Raw genomic sequence first — 27,121 nt, forward strand, 5'->3', positions numbered from 1 at the left:
TCCCTTCTTCCAGTCATGTTGGATTTTAAAGCAAATCCTCTCTTTTTGCCCATGGAGAAAGGCTGTAGGATTGTAAAGATGCTCTGGTGGATTTGTGGAGTTTAGGGTAACATTAGTGCACAAGTCCATTGTTATAATGTCAGTAAAATTATTTTATATTCTGTTCTTCTAAACACACAGCAGAATTTTAAATTGAAGACGTATAATGGCAATGTAGAAGTTCTCAGAATGAGACCTCATGGAACAGACTTGCAATAAAACAGCCTGCACTGAAGCCCTGCTTCAAGTGAACAGTGATAGCCTGGGGATGCCTTTTGACTACAACAGCAAACATTCAAATGAAGAGGCAGGTTTTGCTCTCAAAATAGAAGCAGGACTTAAGGCCATTTTCTGAAAGAAACCTGACTCTGGGCAGCACAATTGTATGCTACACATTTATGTAGTATGTATATGTTACACATGGCTTCCTTGTCCCTCATTCTTCTCCACCCTTACAGCAGAGTATCTTCATCAGCAAAACTGATCTGTTCTCATTCAAAGGTCACATTACATCATAGACTGGCAGTACACTATGTTGAGAGGTTATTACTGAATGCCTACATGTAACGAGGATAATTATGGCTGTAATGTTTTAAAATTATGGCCTACTATAATGTGAATCAACTTGCAAGCATATGCAAATCTTTAGATTCAAAGCAAACCCATTCTAGAGAGGATTTGATACAAGTGAGGATTTGCAGAAAGAGCTGTGCTAATAGGGTCCTAAAACAGGATACTTGTTACCTTGCTATATCAAGTTTTAAAATATTGATACTCCTGTGATAGAGGGAAGATACCAGAACATGAATTTTTAGCCTCCTGCAGTTTGTGTTTTGCAAAATCCAAAAATGATTTTTCAATGGCAACACAAACCCCAAATTTCAGTGCATTAAATTCAGTTTCCATAGGTTTGCTTTCCTTAGTTATCCTTAATAAAACCTTGTGAAGTAGTCCATGATCCACCAGGTATCTGCAGATCACAAACTGAAAATAACCACCTTAAAAGTTTCATTTATTTATTTATTTTAAAAGGCAGCCTTTATAGCATAATTCTATACAGAACAGGTAAGAGATTAGACCTAGTTTCTTACTTAACTAGTTACTTATAACATTTCAAACAAATGCCTTACTTGGTAGACAAATGCAATCTCTCTGAAGAAAAATTCCATTGGTTTAAATGTGCCTAGTATCAGTTTAGTCTGTGGTAGCAAATGAACAGATGCAAACTGTTGAATAATGTTCAGTTTTGGGCCCCTCACTACAAGAAGGACATTGAGGTGCTGGAGCGTGTCCAGAGAAGGGCGACGAAGCTGGTGAAGGGTCTAGAGAACAAGTCTTACGAGGAGCAGTTGAAAGCTGGGGTTGTTTAGCCTGGAGAAAAGGAGGCTCAGGGGAGACCTTATTGCTCTTTACAATTCCCTGAAAGGGGGTTGCAGAGAGGTGGGTGTTGGTCTCTTCTCCCAGGCGACAAGTGATAGGATGAGAGGAAATGGCGTCAAGTTGCGCCAGGGGAGGTTTAGGCTGGATATTAGGAAAAATTTCTTTACTGAGAGAGTGGTGAAGCACTGGAACAGGCTGCCAGGGAGGTGGTGGAGTCACCATCACTGGAGGTGTTCAAAGAACATGTAGACGTGGCATTGTGGGACATGGTTTAGTGGTGGACTTGGCTGTGCTAGGTTACCAGTTGGACTTGATGATCTTAAAGGTCTTTTCCAACCTGAACGATTCTATGAGCATAAAAATTGTCTATAAAATGACAGAGGTATATACAAAGGTTATTAAACTGATTTAGATTGGTATAATGTCTATCTATGCAAAGTTTAAATGAAGGCATTAAAGACATCTTTACTGAAAACTTCATTCTATATGAAAAGACTGGGTATGAGTTTTTCAAAATCACTTTTAAAAAACAAAATTAGCCTGCTACTAGTTGAATGAATTATCAGTAAAGGCAAAGTGAAAGTTTTTCATGTAGAGCTCTGCGTGCTTGCTATTTCTAGGCCATACGCACCTACAGACTTAGACATACAGTGTGATGTGAAAGAGGTGAAAGGAATCAGAAGTCTAATCACCCACACAGCCTTTGATTCTGAAGGACAACGTTTTATGCTCTCAAAGCAAAACAGCAGGGAGAGGAATATTTAAAATGTAGTATTTCGGTTTATACATTGCTTTACATTATAAAGCAATTTACATCCAAGACTACTTTAATCAAGGAAGACAGAAAATTATTTATTTTTCTAACCTCATTTTCTATATTAATTTGCATGTTAAGTTTTCTCTGAATACTTTTCTGGTTTCTTCCTTGCTAAAGATTCTTTTAAAATGTTAATGGTGTAGCAGAACAGAACACCTAAAATTACTTCTTACACAATAAAAAAAGGGGGTATGGTGCTTAAATTAATTCTAACGATGACTTGATATGTTTTTTAAAAAAAGCTTGCATAATTTCAAGTAAACAGTTCCCTCTAAGTATGTCTTTCATAATGTCTAACCAATCTGGCCCCAAAATCTTTCCTTTTTCAGTTGCTCAGATTTCATTCCTCAATTATAATTTCTCTAATTCTCCACTTGGAAGCTCTTCCAGATTAGAGAAGGATTTGATTTTTAGTGTAATTTCAAGCCTTTTTCTTTGTAGCACACACGCATGGGACCAACACAGAAGAAAATGGGAAAATGGAATATTTTGGACTATCCTATGTTAAAGAGCAAAAAGTTGATGAAATCTGTCTTACCAAGAGGAAAAAAAACCAAACACCACATCTATTACATTACATTGCATGTTATTCCATACGACTATAAAAGCTTTTTCCCTCTGATAGGAGCCCCAAATGAAACAAAAGATGGCAGAACAGCAGAAGGGGAAGTAATCAGGACAAAAAAAACAGGAAAGAACTAGTTTGAAAGCAACATACCACTGCACTTTCAATTAGAAAACTACAGCCAAACATGACAGTTTTCAAAAGACAGAAGTTAAACATAGAAAAAAAAACTTGTATAACTTACCAATCAGCATAAAAATTAACTAAAGCAACATCTGCATTGTCTGAGAGGAAAGAAAAAAAAAACCAATGTCACATTGTGAGGCAAACATCTTTGTGCTTTTATCTGAGATTATAAAAATACACACAAAATCTATAAAAGCAATATTTCTAGGTTATTCAGCATACAGCTTAGTCTGATTGCTAGAAAACTGCTAGGATTTCTTATCTGAAATGTAATCTATATCAAATGGGGAAGTATGAAAGAGGCCTTCAGTCAAGTATTTTATTGACTTTATTGATATATTAGACATTAAAAATGTCAATACTTGAAGTATTAAGACACAAAAGATGTCAAAGATGTAAATAAGTGACACATGAGACAAAAAGTAATTCTGGATTTAAAATTAAGGCACTCAAAGCCAGAAGTTGTACTCCAGTATGCCTTTTAAGCATTATCTAGACTATCGTAAGCATTAAAAAACAGTTAAAAGCTGACATGTCAACTATTTGGGTTAGAAGAATGACCAACATGCAGCCTGCCTATGCAACTTACTCTGGTCAGTCTTTACCTGCCTTAGTTGCTAAGAAGCTGGATACTAAGGCAAAAGGTAACAGAGAAACCTTCAGTCCCCAAAAAAGAAAAATGCTAAGGGATACTGAAAAAAATGCAATACATTAGAGATGTATGTGATGAGGTAGTGAAATAACGCTCCTATACATTATTTTTCACATACCAAAAAAAAAGGAAAATGTATCAAAACTAGAAGGACAAATCTCCTGCAGAAAAATAAATTGTAATCTTTACACAATATAACAACTACGCTGTATATTGATTTTTATTATTAGTAGTGGCCTAGACATTGAAAAAAGCCTTGAAATAAATACTGGAACTACAGAATATCGGCCACAGCTTTATAAAGCAGAAATGTTGCTAGATGAATATGCACTATTGACAAAGTTACCAAGCAGTTACGAGTGAAGATTAAGACACTGGAAGCCTGGAAAAGACAACATGCTGGAAAAGACAACTTTTGAGAAGGCTGGGAAAAACTACAGTTTTGATTAAAATTATGGCATTAAGATTTTCATTATCAGCAAGGAATGCAAGTGGTGAACAGGAAATTAACAAGCACAGAGAAATTCGGGGTTACCTCCAAGGCATAAAGTATTTGTTGAAAGTAATAGGATAAATTTTAAAAGTACTTACACTTGGCATATATTCCCTTTTATGAATAACATTTTACAAAAGGATTCCATATTTTCCACTGTATAAAAGGTTTTTACAAACAGATCTTATATCAACTAATCATACATTTACTACACAAAGCAATCCTGTAATAGTAGGCAGATTCTAGTACAGACCTAAATAAAAAGAATATAAAGATTTTTTTCTGAATACATTTGAAACAATGTAATAACTTTCTTCCTGTGAAGACAACCAGATACAGGAAAATCGCATACTTTTTAGACAAGGAATAGACATCTGTACAATTTATGAGTCTCCTTTCTATGAGCCACCAGAATCAGGACAATGCTTAACCTCAGGAAAAACACAGCTGAACAAGCAAGATACTTAAGGCTCATCACCAGGGGTTTCAGTTGCTGCTATTTTGGGGGGAACTTTTAAAATGCTCTCTTGACAGGTTTTGGTTATGTAATCAAGCATTCCCATCTGCAAACAAGATACCAGGTATTTTTCTTAGACACTTCAAATCCTCATTGAGATGACAATGAAGTAATTTCTTAGGTGATACATTAGTTCAGACAGCTAATTTTGATCATAGGCATTTGATACTTCTATGCCGATTGCAATTCACATTTTCAAAGCTAAGGTATGCATATTCATTTAATAACATTGCAAGATTGACACAGATAAGTGATTGTAGACATACAAAGAAAAACTAAATAAATTCAAAAGTACTCACTTAAAATGTCATCTATATTTCCACTATCTAGACTTGTTATTTCACTTCTTGTTGGATTAAAAAGCCAGGACACCTAAAAAGAGAAAGCAAACCAGTAAGGTATGTAAAGTTTCAGCAATAAAGTAGTAACAAATCTATGATTTTAAATGTTGCAGTTCAAAAGCTAGAGAAGAACAGTAAAGTAATTGTAATTCAGTCAAAGCATTTCAGATGACAGCAGTACCACAAATACACAAATAAACACTGTTTACAGATATAACATACTTTCACAGTTAAAGCAAAATTGGCTATCTCTTCATATGATTCTCTATTATGTTGGCAGAAATGTTACAGGTAAATTTTGTACCTTTAAGAATAGCTTCTATTCATAAATTCACTCTGAAGAAAGAATTGAAAACCCATTTTAGCCACCTAACAATCTCACACAGCCCAGAAGCGTGCAGGCACAGCAGTTTCACCCAGAGACAAGTAATTCCTTCTGTCACTTACAGGGCTTGTCTGGTTAAAAAGTTTCTTAGTAGGTAAAGATTGCAATTGCCTCCATTTTTATTGCTGTTTTAGAAAACAGTTTCAGTATATCTAACTCAACTAGCTACAATCTTTTATCTCCTTCTGTATTTTTTCTTGACGCTGCTGAAGACACAGCACGCAACTGGCATATCAGACTATATATATCAGCCGGATCATTCAATTACAAAGCAATACATGTATTACTGTTAATGCAACTACCACAGCAGTACACAGTTTTATGGAAGAGCAGTCATATTCACTGCAACAGGCCCAGTTCTTTTATCTCAAAATATGGTGGGGGAAAAGGGTGGTAGAGTTGCTGGTCTGTCCCAGGTGAGAGAGATGAGAGATATCAGTGAGTCACAACTTACTTTTGCTTTGAGAGATATGAGCATGCAAGTTTTTGAGTGGGACAATTTAGATTCTGGTCTGGGACGTCAACATTTCCATCCTGAGCAACCCAGTCAGAAAGTCAGCACTTCTCTAAGCAGGGCCAGGGCTCAGACCAGACACTCTACTGAGATGCCTTCCAGCCTCATTTTCCATGATTCTATGGTTCCATTCATGGTTTCCATGATTCAGCTGACAGAGATGGCAGGAAAGGAAAAGGAAGGTTCTCATTAGAGAACTGACAGGAACATACAAGTCAAGGAGCCAGGTAGACCTGAGATTCCCAATGATACCTGAAGAATTAGTCCTCGCACTAAGATGCAGTGGCACACGACATACACACTATTTGACATTCCCAGAGCCTTAGTTTATCCCTTGCAGCTGCAAAGAAAATCTGCCTATGGCTAGAGAGGCAGAGCTGACAGCTGCTTTTACCAAAGACACCAAGGAAAAATTTAGCTGGAAGCATAAAGACCATCCAAATAATGTCACAGAGAGCAGCTAAATACAAGGATCCGGTGATACAAGGATCTCTGCATTTATGGAAGAGCCTGAAACCTATCCCAGACCTATACTAGAACCATGACTACAAGCAGCAAGTCCCCAGGGCACACTCATCTTTGACACTGATTACAATTCATCAAAAGACTAATTCAATGTCAAACACCAAGTTTTCTAACATTTGTTGTAAATGTATATCAAATATCGGCCTCTCAAAAACATTAGCCATACTGGATGCCTGCTGCCATTAAGATTAGCTTCAAAAATTGTGGGATACTTCTGCAGCGAGACATTGTCATAGCTCGCAAGCTATCACTGTAAATGGCATGTAAGTGAGATTTGCAGCAATCATTTTCAATTCCTTCTGATTTATAGATCACTAAACACTTTTCAGTGAAGACACTGATCCTTTCGTATTTCCCATATAGAGGCCGCTGGGTAGCATATACACTCCATCTTACACTACAGGCTGAAAGCACACCAGCTGTTGTAATACAAAATACGTACCAGTGCTTCTCACTTGGTAATTGGACAAGATACTTATCTTATATGCAAGTCTAAGATCTGTGGCACGTAAACTGCCCGACACAAATGTCTGAATCGTGGCTTTCAGATGACTGTATAGAAACAAAACTAGCAGTTGAGCTGTAAGGTCCATTGTTGAAACTAACAGCATAATGACATGGTCTGCCAAAAAAAATCTGATTAAGCAAGCTATGCAGTGCACAAGTTGTGGCAGGCCAATATTGGGGAAGTGCCTTTGAAGATGCTGCTGTTGCTGACTGCTGGGCAGCAAGAAGGGATGACCCCACCTTCACTCTTTGCAGAGAGAAGCTACGTATATGGATCCTGGTCCACAACGGTCAGGTTACCCCCAGATGAGTGACAGCTGACAGCAACCATCAGTGCAGATACCTCCCCATCACCCCCTGAGTGGTGCATGGGATGAGGACTTCTATGGTGTTGCTATGGGGAGGTGCTGGTAGTAGTAGTTACATTCGTAGCAATGGGTCAGTTAAGCATGTGAATGAGCTGGCATAGTTTTTGTTCGTACACACATGCTGTTTTCCTGCAAATATTAGGTTAGACATAGCTTGTGTACAATTGAAGCAGTAGTTATGATTAACAATAACATTTGGAATATTGCTCTAGGCAAAAGAAGACTCAAGGTTCATTTAGTTGGCGATCATCCAATCCTATCACAGGTGACTTCGCTAATTCATCGAAGTTCCAAGGCTTCAGCTGCCCTCGCAAGGTGTCAGGAACCTCTGATCATACTCTTGAAGACCACAGAGTTACTTACCCTGCTTATAATCTTGGACAATGCTTGTTTACACAGAAAATCCACACAAGCCTCTAGAAAGCAGGAACATTTTAGCTGCTGCACACAGCTCTGCATCAGCATTCATACTCAGAAAGAATTTCCACAGTAGGCCTTGGTGAAACTACTTTCACAGGAGCTCAGAAGTTTGTATTGCTATAACATACCGAACGGGTAAGATAACAATTTCTTAAACCCACATGGCTTTTTCTAATGCAATTTTACAGCAGCAACACAAATCTTATCTAACAGGATAGATTACACATAAATTAAACATAACATAGATAAGCATATTATTTGCAATCGGGAAATAGGCTATGTTATTCAGCAGATATACTTAAATAGATCAGGAACTGTAGTTTCATTTGTAGATTGCTACAAGACACCTTAACTTGCAATGCAAATATTTAACTGCAAAATCAAAGCACAGGGCTTACTAACCAAGAAAATTGTCTAGTAGACTGTGCTATATGCAGAAAAAGGAAATTAAAAATTATATTTCTTTATAGCATGAATAAAAGTTTTGATTGCTTTCTTAACTCTTATTGTGGAAAAATGTGGTGCAAGCTGTATGTACTGAAACGAAGACCCCAAACATCTTCATATACTGAAGGTGAAAATGAAATTAAGCTGTATATCCTATTGCCCCTTTATATTAAACAGCAGCGGAAAAAGACTGAGACTAAGAACGTCCTTCCCCAAAAGTCGCACAAAAACTGAGATAATAGAAATACTTTTTCCACTAGAAGTATAAAAAATTCTATTTTGACAAAATATATTCATAATCCCGTTCTTAAGCATTTCATAATGACTAAGTAATTGTGGGTGCCAAAACCTTCATAATAACTAGATAGGCTCAGGGAAAAAAAGCATTCCTTGAAGAAATGTCAATAAATATGCAAGACTCACTTCAGCTGAAGCTTTCATAAAGGTATAATGCCTGTAAGGAAGGAAACACATCCTTTTGACCCAGTAATCTTGCTGTCCCGTAGATGCAAGAAGGTTTATGATATTGCCAGTATTAATATTTAACATGAAGGAATACAAATTCTTATTTAAATTGCTAAGAAGCTACACTGTTTTGAGAATATTTTTTGACTTTTGATGAGGCCTGTGCTTGATACCCATGGGCAGAAAACAAGACATTTTTGAGGAAATAATTTCTGAATGTCAGCTACACGCTTTTTAAAACAGGTATTGAACATATGTTCTGAAAAACATACCGACTAAAGAATGTCTTCAGAATTTCTTACTTTTAAATGCAAACTTTTTACTCCACTGGCCTACATCAGAAGGACACATGGATGACTGTTCACATTTGTAACTGGGGAAAAAAATAATTTTCAAACTGATCTCACAAGATGGCTATAAACTCACTGAAGAAAGCATCTCGCAAAAATAATTCAAAAGGAAAATTGGCTATCTAAGTACACCTGAAAACAACTCAGGTCGCTGTCTTTTGTATTGCATAAAATTAGCTATATTTTTATATTTGTATTTTTAAAACACTTAAACTAAGGTAAAACTAAGTAGTTATGAAAGAAAAAGATTTCAAAAAAATAACGATATAGTATAATATTAAAATACTAAATACTTGAGTGTGAAACTGCACAGGTTAGATAAGCGTGTTTACAATGTACTCACAATCATTTAACACTATAGAAAAATGAGAAAACGAACTATAGAAAAAACAAATGAATGCAGAAAGCTTTATACACTTACAGAATGCATTGCTGAGGGAAAAAAGTCAGGACTTGAACAATGCATTCACAAAGATAAAATTTAGCTCATACGGGGGAAGGGAAGAGGAGGAGATGGCACATATGCTTTTACTCTTCTGGGCCTCAGAAACACTGTCAAATAAGGCAGGAATATATCAGCTCAGGTTCCTGAAAGTTTAGGACAGTAACACTGCTCATGTTTTTACTGGGAAGTTTGATTAGTACAGAAATCCTAATATTTCTGATCCAGTTTTGATCCTCACTTGAAGTTAGCAGATGACTTAGCCACTTCTGCCAGGAGCCCATACTGGCTTCTGAGGAGTAACTACAAATTAGCTGACATTTATTCCGATTTTTTCTAAAGAAAGACCTCAAAGCACTGCCCGTAAGACATTATCCTCCTCTGACACGTGACACAAGGCTACGCAAGCAGCCTTACCCAAAAAACAAAATGCTTGGCCAAAACCCATTCCATTCACAACCCAAAGGTAGACCTCTGCTAGGCTTCATATCCCTTTTCCAAAGAAGAAATAAAAGCGCACCCAATTTCAACTCATGTTCTGCTGACAGTGTTGCTGTTCAACTGCCACTCCACACATCCAATTAATGAAGCCCACTGGTTATTCAGGAGATTTAGGTCAACCTTTTATCAACATTTTACTCTTACCACTTAGCACTGTTAGATCTTTAATTGCTAACTGGACAGAAGAGACAGGCCTATAGGTTTAGTGGTATTTCTTTTCCAAGCTTATCTTACTTTACACATGACTTCCTTACAGAAGAGTGTAACAGTTTAACTGTGCAGAATCTTAAAACTACAAGGAAGAAAACCAGGTCCTGTTGCATTTTAGTTCTTCACATCTTTATTTTTTAGTTCACATAATGAAATAGAGGTCCTCATTTCCAGAGCAAACTATCTGAAGAATACAGAAAATCTATTCTTGGAGCATTATGATTTCTAATTAGTACTACACCTGCAAGGCAGCCAACAAGAACAGCCTTCATTTTCACTTGCTAAACTTTCCATTTACCTTTTCCTCCTGCTGGGAAATCCTAAAGGCACATGACTAAATCATCTTTCTCATCTACCACAAAATCATTTTATGTTCAGCAAGCAGCTCTAGCCCACATCTAATCCAGATTGACATGTCACAATTACTACCTGAAGTCCTAGCTCCACAGGACTCTGCGGTTGACTTCCAGTCCCTGAGTACCTTTTTCTTTATGCATGCCGCTAATCTGCTGCTGCTCTGAGGTCTGCATTAAACTCCTGGACAACAGGAAGCAGACGGTTTTACAGCCTGCTGTAGGATGATACAATTTGAAAGCAATCCTGGGATACAATGTCTGTCAGCTTTGGCGTTGCTGTAAGAGACCCTGAAGTTTGGCTTCAGCACCATCAATCAGGAGCATCTCGTTGGCGGCATTCCCAGAAGCCCCATAATGAACCACAAAGTTCAGAGCAGAGAGAGATAACAGTAAATAGAGAATGGTGGGGATAAATAAAAAGAACATTATTCACCCTCTCAGCAAGAGCAGTTCAACTCTAATTGTCACCACTCGAATCCAGACTGTACCTGAACGTTTTCATAATTTAGACTAACTGCCGCCATCCCTTATCTGTTGATTAAGTAGGATTTTTATTAGTAATATAAGCTACTTTCATTACAAGACTATGAAACAAAACTGTATTAGTTCAAAACACTTGTCGTGATTTAACCCCAGCCAGCAACTAAGCACCACGCAGCCGCTTGCTCACTTCTCCCCTCCCCAGTAGGATGGGGGGGAAGAGAATTGGAAGGGTAAGAGTGAGAAAACTCGTGGGTTGAGATATGAACGGTTTAATAATTGAAATAAATAAATAAATAATAGTAATTGCATGAAAAGGAAAATAACAAAGAGAAGTAAACCCCAAGAAAGACAAGTGATGCAAATGAAAAAAATTGCTCACCACCCTTCGACCGATGCCCAGCCAGTCCCCAAGCAGCGGCCCCCCGGTCAACCTTCCCCCTTTATTGCTCAGCATGACATTATATGGTATGGAATATCCCTTTGGTCAGTTGGGGTCAGATGTCCCGGCTGTGTCACCTCCCAACTTCTTGTGCACCCCCAGCCTACTCGCTGATGGGGCAGTATGAGGAGCAGAAAAGGCCTTGACTCTGTGTGAGCCCTGCTCAGCAGTAACCAAAACATCCCTGAATTATCAACACCATTTCCAGCACAAATCCAAAACACAGCCCCATACCGGCTACTGTGAAGAAAACTAACTCTATCCCAGCCTAAACCAGCAAAACACTAACTAATGATCACTTCTGAGCTATATTTAAGTTCTCAGAGCAATTTTTAAACTGGTACCAAAAAATCCTTTTCCTATTATTTTTCCTCTCAAAAGCCGTATCTTACATTTAATCAGGGAAATTTAAAACACTCAAAAGGTAGCTACTGAAAATAGATTTAAGGATTGCAGTTACTAACTTTCATGAGAACAGATATAAAAATCTAACTCAACTGAAATACAGATAATATATATATTAGAAAAGTAAACTTAGTTCTTTAGCCTTGATAGACAGTTCAATTTTATGATTTAGCCAAACAGTGCTATAACTACACAGAGCTAGGTACAGAGACCACCATATTAAAAAGAGGTAGTGCGATTTTTTTCCTCCACATATTTTGTCATCTACTCCCATTTTAAGCATCTGACAGGAATACTTGGCATAGGTACATGTATTATTAATATTGAAGAACTTTTTGCCAATGAAAACGTTAGAAACAAAAAACCCATTCACAATTTATAATGGTATCTGAAATTCCAAATTATATTGATTTGACACTCCAAATCAGGAAAAACCTCACAGCTAATAGTTCCTACAACTGAACTTAACACACAAGAAAAGGAGCTGTAGGATTGTTGTGTATGACTGGGAATGATTCATAGCTCCAGAGATATCTCAATGGCCTGTTACCACAATACTGAAGGTCCCCAGAAAAATGGGTAAGTTAACCTCTCAACAGTTTGTGAATTATTATTAGAAGACACAAGATGTTCATTCAAAAAGTCCATTGCAGAGATGAAAATTAAACCTCATTATCACAACGTGCAGTTCAATGCATTGCATTTTTCCATAAAGCTATTAATAGCAGAACCATGAATCCAAACAAAATTTTCAAGCTTAAGTCTCTGGGCACAAACCTAAGGATCATTGTCTGTTACAGAAATGTTTAAGTCAGGGCTCAAAAAAAAATTACATGAGGCCTGCCTAAAAAAAAATGTCACAGAGATAAGGCCTGTAATTTATTTTCAGTTGAACTATTTCCAATTTTCAGTTATTTCTCTTGGCCTGGAGGGAAAAGGACAAACTCCAATCAGAGCCATAACACACTGGTTTCCTTATCTTAAACATCCACTTAGATGCAACACAGTCCACATACCTACAAAAGATGTAAATAGGTGCCTGAACAACTATATTATTAATGAATAATGTTTAGAGTGCTCCACATCCTCAGAAATATGAGCCTACCTTAAAGCCTGTTCCACAGCTTTAAAACCATGATTTCAGCTCCCCAGGAAACTACTGAAAACTCCAGACCTTTAGATACTTTATTTACCACGCTTCTTACTCTTACACAAGAACCTAGAATTCCCCTGGAAAAAAAAGGTATAATTTGTGCAGCTTCTTAGGAAAAAGAGACAACCTCATATTCTGATAACTCATTCTTTTACAGAACTACCAACTGCTCTGGTTATCTGGAAACACAAGGATTCACTCTGAAGAAGTAATAAAGCACGTAAAACACTAATGCAATCTCCGAAATGATTAGCGCAAGTTAAGCAGCTGTTGCTGTATATGAAAGCCAGCACCCTGAAGTTTCTGTACTTGTTAAAGGTGCGATCCAGCAATACAAAAGAAACAGTAGCTTGGTCTTATCTTGTCAAGACTTTGATAAAGCTACCAAAGCACAATAGTTTGCTGCCCCTTTTCACTAAGTCAAATAAAAAGGCCTGTTCTCTATTTTGGCCATTGCTATTACACATAAAACCCATTACCAGAAACGTTCATTGTAGAGAGTTTAAACCTTGGAGAGTGTGTACTCGTAACTCCATTCTTCATGTCACAGATCACATATGTAACCTTGAACTGCAAATAATTTCTCAATACTTTCCTCTCTGTGTTTTAAGATAAATCAAAGCCATTTTTGCACTTAAAATCTTTGGGAAAGTATTTTGATGCATAGCAATAGAAAATAAATGGTGAGTCATTTCATATAAATAGCCGAGTCTAAACAGAAGGCTTATTAGGAACTGTGTTTTGAGGGACACATGGATCATTATGGAAATCAACATACTATCCTGTTATTCACCATGATCTTCTACAGTCTTTCCTGTGCCCTTTATTCTAGTCTTTACACACAGGGCCACTGCAGAACAAGAAATGAGAATTATTATTTTTTTAAATAACATATATATATACACACACACACACACGTTTTGTTCATTCTTGGGCTAGTGATGAAAATGGATATTACAATGAAACCAAAACTTTTATGGTATTCTGTAGAAGGAGTGGCCAGAGAATTTGGAATATCTCCTTTAAAGCATAATCTTGGATGAAGAAACCAAAAGTAGACGTAGTGTTTTCATGAGAAACAGTATTTCCTATGTCACATGAACATTCGCTACCTTGGAATAATCTGAAGGATTGAACGTTTAAGTGGATAACTGAATTTTCCATACTTGCTGCCTACACACATCCTACTGCTTTAAAAATAGCACACAACTTCTATTTTGGTAGATTTTAATATATATTGAGATTATTGTTCAACAGGACAAAACCCAACTTATTTTAAGAGAAATGCTCAATTTCAACACCTACTCACTTTTAGCTGCTTATCTTTTCATTAACCATATCATCTACTTGCAATACTGAATACCTTTTCACTCTTCTGCTCCAAAACATCAAGTTATCTTTTCACTCTTCTGCTCCAAAACATCAAGTTATCTACCTCTTTGCGGTATCAAGAACGTTGGAAACGTTAAGCAAAGACAAGCTTGTGCAGTTTTACCTGTCAGGATGGAACTTGTTTTAAAAGTAGGCATGAATTACCAAAACCAACTGCTCAAATGGAAAAATAAAGGCTATGATAAACACATATAAACTAGCCCTCCATGATAGAAATACCTAAGAAGCAATTTTCATAAAATAGAAAGTGCAGTCTTGGAGAAATCTGCATTTCACATATTGTTATCAGCTGTTAAAGATGAAGTACCACAATCCTGTGGTTCCAGAGGTGCAAGATCCACACTGCTTTAAACTATGCAGCTGAGCCATTGGGTTGAAAAAAGCAATAGAAATTACAATTAGACAAACAAAACACGTAACTGAAAAATACAGCTAGGGTCGTTCTCCTCACCCAGTCCACCCAAAGGCAAGCAAAACATACTGGTTTAACTGCCACTCTAAAGACAACGTAAGGGAAGACGTGGACAAACCAGTCTCTGATAACACTGTTTAAATTGTACTCTTCATACTAGTGCTGCTGCCTATTTGTACTTCCAAATAACAAAAGCAGTTTGAAAGCACAGAAGCACAGCCAGCTTGATTTGGCTCATCCTTATTTGATGCTGAAGGCAATGACAATCAGAACTAAACAACAGAGCAACACTCCCAACGCAGAGCAGCAAATGTATGGATGACAATTATCAGTTCAAGTTACATTCTTACCCTCTTCCAGTTTTAGCATTACATGGTCGTGCTATGCCCTGCAATCTCAGCCAGAACTAACCCACTCACGAATACGCATGCAACCACCCCCATTTATTAACCCTCAGATCTAGCGCTTTTAGCAATAATACTTCCAATACCACAAAGACCCTCCTTATGCTACATATTTTTTTCCTCCTTCAGCATGATTGAGATGCCACATTTCCTCAGATGACCACCTAACCTTTCAGCAGGAGGTTAAGGTTTTGTGCAACTATGAAAAGACAACTACAGTACTTTGCAACACAGCTGTCCGAGGTATATGAAGCTTTTGTCTATACATTAAAACCATTTAAGTCCTATGCTGCTGCTGCTCCTGCATCTTTTTTTGAGGAAATGAAATGAGGAAGAACACCTTAGAATTTCAAAATTATAAACTTTTAAAATACAATAGGGTTTTGTTGCCTCAGCTTCCCATTCCCTTAACATCACAACTCTGAACTTTAGGATAAATCAATTGAAAACATCATCTTTGTTTATGTTACTTTGATTATTTTCTTTTCTTCATTCCAGGCAAACATGTGATGCACACTCCAAAAACTTCCATTCTAAAGATGCAAACTACAAACATAGTAGTTTAAAGCTCGCTGGCAATCCATTAGCTTGTCTTTAACAAATGCTCTGCCTCAATTTTTAGGTTCGTATTTATTATTTGCTACCTTAAAATGACATATGAGAGGACAAGGATCTTTCCAAATAAGCAGCAATAGAAATACTACTCCACAGTTGCATTCTAATTGACAAGTTGGCATTGGAAAAATATATCAATTTAAATGAAGAAAAAAAGAAGATGTTAAGTTTTACAATTAATCCATTGGCTATCTTCTACAGAAGAAGATTAATTAAAGCAATGCTGCCTGAATCTGAAGAGAAAAATTCACCTTTAGGACCACATCTGCATGTAGCTTGAAGAATGAGTGGCTAATTTCACACTGTGTAAGAGCTATTTTCTTTCTGCCCTAAACAGCTGCTAAGGGCCTGCACATATGCAGTCAATTTATCCTGGATAACTCTGGACAGCAGAAGAGTAAATAATGCAGAGTACAGTACACATGCCACAGATATTCTGAAATGCATAAAATAACATGATACAGAGATACCCCACTGCTGGTTTACGTCCCCCAAGGAATATTAACCATGCCAACCATGACTCCCACAAAAATATTCAAGCAAGTATTCCAGACTGGTCCTAAAAATAATATTAACACATTCACATGGTGCAGTGCTTGAACTGGTAGCAAGTATCAGACACGCTGACTCTGCAATTAACCAGCTCCATGTAGCGAGCTTGCTGTTCTCAGCACAGAGGACTACTGTAACCAAAATTGTTACCAAAATCCTCAGCAAAGTATCACGGCTATGTAATGGCTTATTTTAAAAGAATGTTTAATAGCTATGTCATGATAATTATATGTACATATTTGCACCAGTTTAGCAAATTCTGCTGGCCTATGTTGACAGAAAAAAAATACTAGGAAAAAAAAGAAAAAGGCCCCTCCCCCCCGCAATTATATGTTCTTAACCAAAGCAGTTTTAAATGTCATTCAAAGGTAATTCCTGAGAGGCTTATATACTAGCTGAGCTCCCTTCACTAATTAACAGATCATTAGTGGGAAAGAACCCCTAACTGTTCACCCCCTGCACCACATACTGTCTTAATTACCTTTGTGAAGCAACCAATTTGTCTTTCAGTCATTCTGTCTAAAATCCCAAGTGAATTGACTCAGAGAGAAGAAAAAAAAAGAAAAAAGTATTTTCACACACACATTTATGAAAATCCATAATTTTTATGACTGGCAAAGAATTTAGGGGCTAAGTGTTTCCAGCAAGATTTAAGAAAGAGGATTTCAATAAACTATAAGAGACAGAAATGATAGACAGTGACTAAAGGAACAAAAAGCTCTTCCTGGGATTACAAACGTGGATACATCATTGAAAAGCCTTCCCTTTGTGAAGCTTTTGAGAAAGTTAATTATATCATCACTTCATGATCACAACAGCTATAGGAAACAGCAAAACACTATCACAGCCGTTGTTTTCATTTTCAAGACCATTGGAACAGGCACCTATTCCTTGCCTTTCAAAATACTTTCTTGCAGAGTTCCTAATAAACAAGCTCTCTCCATGTTTATGCCCAATTGCCACACAAATCCACTTGGAGATGAAACGTAAGCTTTACTGCCAGTTGTCTTACTGTCCTCACTTCTCTTCACAAATCTATAAAAATAAGAATCAAAAAACCTGACATCCCTACAGACTATTTTTTTTGGATGCACCTCAATGAAACACACACTAAAACCAGGCAAGAATCACTGATGTCAGGCAAGACAGGTGACATGCTGGCTGCAAAAAGTATGCCAAGGAACCAGGTCACTTACTATACTCAAGTTCCAGGGCTCTGCTTTCTGCTCAGGTTCCTGTTCATGAACACCATTTAGGATACAAAGTTTCAGTGATTAAAGAAATTCATGCCATAAAGAAGTATCTTCCTTTGAAAGTGAAAGCAGCAAACCATATACCTGAAACCTTCGTGTGAGTTATCATATCCTTAATTTTGGTCCCAAAGTGAAACAGCTGGGCGACTCCAACACATAAAGTGTGGTAACCTGCTTCTTCCAGAAAACAAGCCATTGGGATGTCCAGTGTTTCATTTCATCTCCACTGCTGATGAAACTTTTAGATACAGCTCACCAATGACTGGGTCTCACAATAATTACCATCTATAATCTACTACGATACTTATTTTTTAGTAGAAAAAAAATGTATCTTGCAGAACCCTGAAAAAAGTGACAAGAACTGATGATGCTCAGGTCTTAATAACAATTCAGCCCACTGACAGAACATGGCTCTGAAAGCCAAAAGGGCCCATGAGAGCCTGTTGATCTTCAACGACAACCTCTTCAAAGCACAAAAACAATCCACTCCACTGTGCAGAAAGTAGGTAGGGCAGAAGACCTACATGGGTTAACATGGAATTTCTGGATGAGATTTTTAAAAAAAAAAAGGGGGGGGGGAGTACACAGACAGTAGAGGTAAGAAAATAAATACTTCATAGGAGTATAGAAACATTGCTTGAGCAGGCAGGATGAAATTAGAAAAGCCCAAGCTCCGCTGGAGTTGAAACTAGAGAAGGATGTTAAGGGTAACACGGAAGGTTTCTACAGGTATGCTGGCAATAAAAGCAAGACTAAGGAAATTGTAGGCCTGCTGCTCAACTAGCAGGGGACATAGTGACAAAGGACATGGAAAAGGCTTAGATACCCAATGTCATCTTTGTCTAATTTTCTACTGATGAGGTCTGAGCCTAGTAGTAGAGTACCAGGGAAGAGAAGCATTACCCACATGAGTGGAAGACCAAGTTAGAAAGCTGTTAAGCAAGTTGGACATACACAGAGCCACAGAACCAGACAAAATGCATTTTCCTGGGTCCTCAGGAGGATTATGGAGACAAATTTTCTTTCCAGAAGCCACACCCATCCAGCATAGATTTAGAATAAGTAAATCAATCTGACTATTTTCTGGAGTGAGATGATTAGTTCTGTAAATGAGGGAAGAGTATTGGATGTCGTTCGCGCCAACTTCAGCAAGCTTCTAACACAGTGTCTCAAAGTATCCTTAGACCTAAATTGGTGATTTATGAACTGAATAAGTGAACTACAAAGTGAGTGACACAGCAGCTGGGCTGCTGGGCTCAAAGGGCTGTAAGCAAAAATACCATGTCCAACTGGTCTCTAACAGAGTTTCTCCAGATCAATATTAGGTGTAAGATTTGTCTTTACTAATGACCAGAATGATGGAACAGAGTGCCCTCTCAGCAAACTTCCTGAGGATATTGAACTGGGGGAAGTGGCTTATATACTGGAGGGGAGATCTGCTATTCAGAGAGACCTCAATTAGTTGGAGAAATGGCCTGACTGAAACCTCACGAAGTTCAATAAAGGCAAAGTCCTGCATCTCAGGTGGAATAACCCCACACAGGTTGGGAGCCAAACAGATAGAAAACAGCTTTGCAGAAAAGCTCTTGGGGGACAAATCAAACAGGAGTCAGCAGTGTGCCCCTTGCAGCAAAGACAACTGCATACTAGGCTGCATCAGAAAAAGTGTAGTCAGCAGACCAAGGGAAGTGATTCTTCCCTTTCACTTGGCACTTGTAAGACCAGATCTGAAGGATTCTGTCCAGCTTTTGTCTGTACAAGACAGACATCAACATATGGGAATGAAGTCCAGCAGATGGCTACCAAGATGAATAGTGGCTGGAGAATAGGGTATACAAGGAAAGGCTGAGACAACTGCATTTGTTCAGCCTTAAGAAGAGGAAGCTATGACTGCTGTTACCAACGACCTAACTAGAGGTTATAGAGAAGGCAGAGCCCAAACTTTTCTCAAAGATGCATAATGATTGGACAAGAGGCAATGGACACAAGCTGCAGCTCCAAATAGATTTTTCAGATAAAACTTTCAACAAGGTTTGGATCAAACACTAAAACAGGTGCCCAGAGAAGTTGTAGAACCTCGATCCTTGGAGATATTCAAATCTCTACTGGAAAAAACCCTGAGCAACCTCATCTAAGTTAGTCTTGCATTGAGCAGGGAGTAAGACCAGATGACCTTTAGACATCCCTTCCAATTTAAATGATCAAACTGCCAGTGGCAATCAAAAACCAAAACTCTACAACTTGACCCTATCAGGTAAATACAGTGAGACTCACAATACTCCTGTTCATCAAAGTTTTCTTGGTAAAGTCAAACTAATGTACATCAAGAAACAAGAGGAGGGAAGAAACCCAAAACATTTACTACAATAAAACCAGATACACAGATTTACTGTGTTTACCAGAAACCTTGTGCTGCACACATAATTACTTGGGAACCAGTTATTTGCTGAAGGTACGCATAGAGCACCTGCATTTAGATAACCGTGTATGATGTTCTGTCCTCACTGCTTTCACTATTTCAATCGGTATATGGTTCAAGACACAGACCACTGCACTTTGCATTTTGCTTAGTGCCACTACAGCCAACAAGATAACATTTATGTTCTATCAGCTACACAAAGAGCAGATCTTGTGGATCACTACCAGATTAAAGAAAAGGCGTATGTGCATGCATGTGAAGGAACTTCCAGGTTTGGTTCATTCCTAGAAGAGGCTGCAAATAACAGGTGCTTATCTGGAGGGCATGGTACTGGAACTTTGCACATGTTTTATTGGCATGAATGGCTCTTAGCTGTAAACAGTGTATTATCAAGGTAGTCAGTTTCTCAGTAGTAGCATATATTAAAAAAGGAAAAACTATGGAATTCTCTTGCAATATATCTTGTTGCTTTTTGTAAGGCACTTTTTGTTGTCACCAGAGCATAATTTAATATGGACAGGGTCCTACAGCTGGCTTGGAGAAATACAGCATTCTGAACTGGCAGTGAAAAAAATATTCCGAGTAGTTTTGAGTATAGTAACAGCTTTACAGAATAACCCTTAACAATGTAAAATGAAATACCTGAGAGCCAGTAAATTAAAATAATTAAACTTAATCAAACTTCTACAATCTCAGAGTTATGAACATTTTTTTTTAAATTAGATTATATGAGCAGCTGACATTACTAACAGTTTTGAAAAAGAAAATTACTTATGTTTCTACCAACAGTTAGCATGCTTCTGATGAATGAAGACACATCAGGGAGGAAAGAAGCGCAAATGCAGAACTCTCAGAAGGAAATTTGATCTCACTTCCTTTCCTAATTCTCTACAATGTACATGCCCTCCTTTACTTCTCAGGGGAGCTTTCTCCAGTTTAGTTTTGGAAGAAAACATTGCTTGGGCTCTGGCACCAACACCCTACATTGCTTCTGCTTACATTCCTAAATGTTCCTCCTCCAAATCACTGAGAAGTCACTCTCAAACAAGCAGGGGTGGGGGACAGGAAGAAAAAAGAGAGAGAAAAAAGAAAAGAGGTATTGCTAATGCATCCAAACCCACTCCATTACTGAAGCATCTATTACTTGATAATATCTCTAGATTCTCTTGAGGAGCTTTTGAAGAATGTCTGGTATAAAATCTACGGCATATTTGTACACTTGCTTTTCGCATGAGACAACTCCCTCCCTTCAAGCAAACAAAGTATCTGGAATCTATATAAGTGAGGCTTTCAAAAGAGCCTGCAAGGTGAACAATTGGTCCTCCTGAATCGCAGCATATAATCCTTAAGTCTTTCAGAAGAAATAGGTTTGATTAAAACACAGGGGATAACTGCTGGGCATGTAGAAGAATAACCAGCGGTAATTCTGCTTTCCCAAGAAGGCAGTATGAAGACCAGTCTCTTGCTTAAGAAAGCTGTCTTGCCAAAAAAACCCAAAGCAGACTACGGAGAATAGTAAGGATATCAAAAGAAAATGAAGGAGTGTGTGACCACAGATTTCTTCAGCTGCCAGCAACAGGATCTCTGACATCCTACTGTCAATAACTCATTTATACATTTTCCAGTGTTGTCCGAATCTTCTGTTTGAAGAATCAGTTCAGTTTCTCCTCTCTTCCCCCCTGAGCACTCCAAACAGGAAACTTGCCCATCACATGGCATAGCAAGAAGAATGCAATGCTTCTTCATAGCAAGAGTCTAAGCTTCCCCACCTTCTCCCTCCACCCCCAACCTAGGGAAAGGTCCTCAGTTAACTACTATTTCACTCTTTAGAGGGCATGACAGATGATGAAAAACTCAGAACTCCCATGCTACTTTTGGAGGGAACCCCTTTCATTGCATAAGGCTCAGTGGCCTAAAATTTGCTTGTAACTACAATCTTTGACTAATGCTCAAATTCAGAATATTACATTTTGAGCAGGATTCCCAGCTATAAAATTTCTTTGTTAATACATACACAGAGAGAGGCAAATGCACAGAAATATGCTCCATACGTTGTAAAATGTACAGAGAGTTCAACTTCTCTTTTGGCAACTTACTACTTACCACAGCATTTAATATTAAGTTAAAAGACATAGTTTTATTTCATTTTACTTTCACTGTTTGGGTACTTGGTGGCATATTAACAAGACATGAAAGGCAGGGGCAGTCAAACAAGAAAGAGAAGTATTACCCTACAGTATTTTTCCAGTTAAAAGTGTAATAGGAAATTCTGAAGTTCACTGACTAGTGCCTTTTCTAAGTTACTACTCCTAACAGCTGAAATTGCATTGCTATTTAAGTAGTATTTTGAAAGCTTCACTAAAAACATTATAGTGTAAGACCAACTGTAACACTAAGTATTACCTGCCAATGATAAACTGCATCAACTTATAGGGTAGAGCATACATAGTGGGGCTACTGAATCATAAGTGGAACATACAACAGGCTTCCGTAATAACCCCAAGTGAAGAGAAGTTACTACTTATTAGAAAACTAGGTAAACTTTATGACTCAGAAAACACTCCAACTTTTCACATTCTCAGAATATGAGAGGACAAATACGCTCTTCCAAAGGTGTTGCCAAATATGTTAAGTAAGCGTTCTTAGTTTGTCCATGACACCTTTCCAAACAAGCTACAAAGAAAACTTACAGTAGTGGCGTTTGGAAAGCTAATAAACCTCCACAGATCGAAGTGCAAGAATTAGGAAATCCTTTTACAGTTGTTTGAGGGAAAGAAAAAGCCACAGAGAACTTCCCCCTCCATCTCCCTCACTACCAGTTAGTAGTTTCCTCTAGACACATCTGTTCCTCAGGGATACTGTGCATGAGCCTCCCAGTGAAGTACTGAGCAATATGACAAATGTCTTTCATACATATGCAGAGGAAGCACGTACAAGAAGTGTCTTGTGCATATTCTTCACAGGAGAAGTATACACACCTGCAAGTAGAGGCAAACATACAGAACGATTGGCTAAAGCAAAGCCAAAGAACCACACCTTGCCTTAGAGGAGAATGTGATGAGCCACTGTCCTGTCAGCATTTATTCCACTGTCTTGGATTAATCTTAAAGATCTATCCTACCCACCATTAAGCAATATGTCAACACGGCAGAAACATCTTAATCTATGAGCACAAGGGACCACATGATATTACTATGCATCTCTTATTCCCGTCTTGTGATCAGCTGTACATGATCCTCTACAGCCTGTGCTGTGTGCTGCTCGCCCTTCCACTCAACTCCAGTATTGCAGAGGCAGGAGTCACACCAGCCTGTGCTTCCCCAGTCCTCTCTCCAGCCCCTATTTGTCTCCCAGCAGCCCAGTACAACGGGGTTGTACATGAGGCTGAAAAGCTGGAAGGGAAAAAGGTTGTGCTGGGACTGGTAGGTATCCCTGTAACACTTTGCGCTGCAATCTCCGTCCTAGAAGCCCAACTGTCAGTGAGACCAGGGAGAAGAATACTAGAGTGAGACCCAAAGCCCTCTGAAATTTTAGTGATCTCTTACTGTCAAACTTCTTAAACAAAAGAACTTCTTTTGATATTGACATTGTATCTTCTTTTTCCTTTTGCAGCATTTTAATTCCCCATCTAGAAAAGAAATATGGTTATCCAAATGTCTGGAAATCTAAATAATTTTTAACTTCATTGCTATTACTAAGAAAGGCCAGCTTTATATGCAGCTGTGAAAACAGCTTATTATTGTATTCTGTTTTAGGAACCATTGATGTAACAATAATAAGCTCACTTATCCACAAAATATGCCAACTGCCACACTCAAAGAGGCTTTGCTAGATGGCACATCCTTTGGATGCAGAGCAGAAGGCTCTCCCAAACCTTACCAACGAAGACCATGGTTTTGTTGCTAGTCTTAATTACTCATGGCTGTCGGTAACAAGAAAAACAAATTTACCAGAACTTTAAAGCCAATCTGGTACACCCTACCAGATTCTCCGAATGCCACAAGAAAACAGCACCATACTTTGTAAAAGAGTTTTCCAGCTATTTTAAAGAAAAAGGATCCCTCCCAGTCTGCTGAGGACAACTTTTCCAAAATTCTTAACAAATCTACTAAAAGCAATGATTCATTGGCTTGATCCAAGTATGTAACCAGGCACCTTACAACACAGGGCCACGCCTGATACGATGCTGAAGAATTACACAGATAACTTTATACATTTTATTTTATTAAAAAAACCACTCTGACCTGTATTCTTCTTGAGGTTTTATGTATACAGTTCTTTTTAATCACATTAGAAACTGTTTTAAGCGATCCATACAAAAAGAAACAGCAACTAAAACATGGGGAAATTTCAGATCTTAGCCATTTCCTATTTTGTAGTTGGCACACATAGATCTAACTGATGCATATTAAATTTGCATTGATCAACTGTACCATGAAGAGAGAAAAATGTTTTCATTAACTCATGTGCACTTTTTCCAACTTGTACTTACTCATTTAAATGACATTTTAAAACAGTACACACTCCTTGTTTTTGCTCATTGGAGTCTGTACTTAAAACAATGGTAAAAACCAACCTAGCGCAAAAGCAACATTCTTGTTTTTTTAACGCACAGATGTAACCGGAAAACGCTAGTTCTTCACCTTAGTCTCTCATATAGTGAGCTAACACACTATAAATAGTCATCTATATATAAATATTTCAAATGTGTTTTTCAAACCATACCAATCACGTATATTTACTAACCCTGAAACTACAGCAAGTTTATAATAATTTAATCAGAGCTTATCCAGGTAGAAGTGCACATTTCAAAGGGATAATGAGTACTTGTTCTGTTCATTAAGTACTTGTCCTCACATTTCCAACCTTAGTGATCCTGTGATTCTGTAATTCATTCATTAGTAGCTATATTACTATGTACTTCGCTTTGGATCCCCAAAGCTCTGTCTACCTTTACCTCCAATTATTCCTTCATTTTCTGGCCAGTTTTATTCTCCCAAATGTTTAAAATAGATTGATTAAACTCATTAGTATCTTAAGACCAAATCCTATTAAACTTGTTCACACAAGTCCCCTTTAGCTCTGCAAGTCACTTATACTATGAAAGGCCCAGAATCTGGCCCAATACAATTCTGGAAAAGTAACAATCACTACATCAGCCTGTTTAAAAAAAATCAGCTAAAATATAACACAGACAACTTATCTCCACAGAACACAAGCACCAGTGATTTCAGTTTCTGTGTGTGCAAAGCCAGAAGGTGGCTTAGGTCATACATATAATGCCAGCTTAAAAAAAAAAAATAAAAATGCTGTAGTCTGACAGCTAAAGTTAAACGTGACAACGGTGCAAGACAGCTCAGGAACTTCTCCCAGCTTCTGCCACTGAACTCGGACAGGGCTACTTCGCTGCAGGCGTGCTCACGGAAAGAGTGCACAAGCAGCCCCGTCCTCGCTCGGCCACGGGAGCCCGCTCGCCTCAGTTTAAGGGCAGCGGCACTGAAACACGGGCGACAAGAGGACTCCGGAGAGGCGCCGTTAAGGCAGTTCCCTCCCGGCAGCCGCGGCTCCCGCTACCGCCCGAGCGGCTGCGCGGCCCCCCCCGGGCCCGCTCCCTCCTCTCTCTTTCCCTCTTCGGTTCCTGAAGAGGGGAGGCGCGACGCCGGCCTTCTCCGCGGAGAAGCCGGGGCCAGGCCCCACCGCCCGCCAGGCCAATGCCGCGGGCCCGCGGCGGCTCCCGAGCCTCGGCCCGGAGAGCGGCGAGCCCAGGCCCGGCCCCGCCCCGCAGCCGGCCCGTTCCGGGTCCGCGGCCTATCAGCCTCGGCCACAACACCGGGCTCCGCCAACCGGGGCCGCTCCCGCAGCCGCCGCTCGCCTCCCTCCCCTCCCCCGCCGAGCAGGTGCCGGCGGAGCGGCCCCAGCCCCCAGCGAGGCCAGGGGCGGCACCGTTCCGGGGCTGGGGGCCGCCACCCGGCCCGAGGCACGTTCGCGGCGCGCACAAGCGGCGCAAGCGGGAGGACGCTGGCGGTCAGGAGGGAAGAGCCCCGAGGCCCCCCAGCCACTCCCACGCCGCCCAGCCCAGGCCGATGCTCCCCGCGGCGGGACCGCGGCAGGCCGGGCGGGGGAGCAGCGGGGGAGGGAAGGGCTATGGGGAACCGGTCGCTCACCAGGAGGAGGAGGAGGAGGCAGCCAGGGTCAGGCAGGAGCGGGAAGATGGCGGGTCTCATGGTAGATCGGGCGCCCGGGAGGGGGAGAAACGCGGCTCCCACTCTCCGCGGCAGCGGCGGCGGTTCCTCACTTCCCCCGTCGCCAGGAAACACCCGGGCAAGTTCCACCGCGGGGCCCCGCGCTCCCCGCCTCCGCCGCTCACTTCCGGGTTCCTGCGCTGCGCGGGGCACGCCGGGAAGCGTAGTTCCAGCTGCTCCCGCCGCCGGGGAGGGAAGGAGGGGCAGGAGGCGCAGAGACGATCCCAGAACGCACCGGGGCTGCCCGCGCGTGAGCCCCGGCCCCGCCCGGCCGGTGAGGGGTGGGGCCTGGTGGCGGCGCAATGAGGAGGCGGGTGGGATCGAGGTGAGTTACGGGGCGCAGCTGCGGCGCCGGGGAGGGGAGCGAGGCGGCTCTCACCGCCCGGGCGAGGCAGGGTTAACCCTTTCCGCCTGGGTGGCGGGGGTGTCCCGTGGCACCGCAGCCCCTTCCGCTCTTCATCGGAGGCTGGGGCTCGTTATGGGTCCCGGGGGCCCGCGGCCCCTGTGCCCGGGCAGGGGGGTCCCTGTTGGCCCTCAGCGGTGGCGAGGAGCGCGCGGCAGCTCCGTTGCTGAGGCGTGGGGCGAGTCGGCTCCGCGGGGCCCGGGCGAGTTGGGCAGCCCCGGCGGCGCCCGCGGAAAGTTGTCCACGTTTTGTTTGGCGCCGCTGGGTCCCGCCTTGGCCCGTCAGCCGCCGGGACTGGGGAGGCGGTTTTGGCAGGAGGGAAGATGGGGGGCATTTGGGCGCTGTGCGCGTTGGGGTCTTCGTTTCCTCCGAGTTGGGGAAGCACCTTTCTGTTTGCAAGGCGGGGGAACGCAGCCTGTGTGAGGGGGCAGAGCGGCCGGTGGGAGGGTGGGGAAATTTCAGCTTGATA

General features: G+C 40.2%; 1 protein-coding gene across 1 annotated transcript in view; it reads right to left on the bottom strand.

Moving 5' to 3' along the window:
* Positions 1 to 26,316, bottom strand: part of ERP44 (endoplasmic reticulum protein 44) — a 53,175-nt gene extending 26,859 nt beyond the window's left edge. The window contains exons 1-3 of the mRNA XM_059815288.1: positions 26,172 to 26,316; positions 4,949 to 5,021; positions 3,046 to 3,085 (exon numbers count right to left, since the gene is read on the bottom strand). Coding sequence (XP_059671271.1) covers positions 3,046 to 3,085; positions 4,949 to 5,021; positions 26,172 to 26,231 — 173 coding nt within the window. The 5' untranslated portion in view covers positions 26,232 to 26,316. The remainder of the gene's footprint in view (positions 1 to 3,045; positions 3,086 to 4,948; positions 5,022 to 26,171) is intronic.
* Positions 26,317 to 27,121: the final 805 nt, after the last annotated feature.

This window comes from Gavia stellata, chromosome 3, assembly GCF_030936135.1.
Source record: "Gavia stellata isolate bGavSte3 chromosome 3, bGavSte3.hap2, whole genome shotgun sequence".
Classification (NCBI taxonomy): Eukaryota; Metazoa; Chordata; class Aves; order Gaviiformes; family Gaviidae; genus Gavia; species Gavia stellata.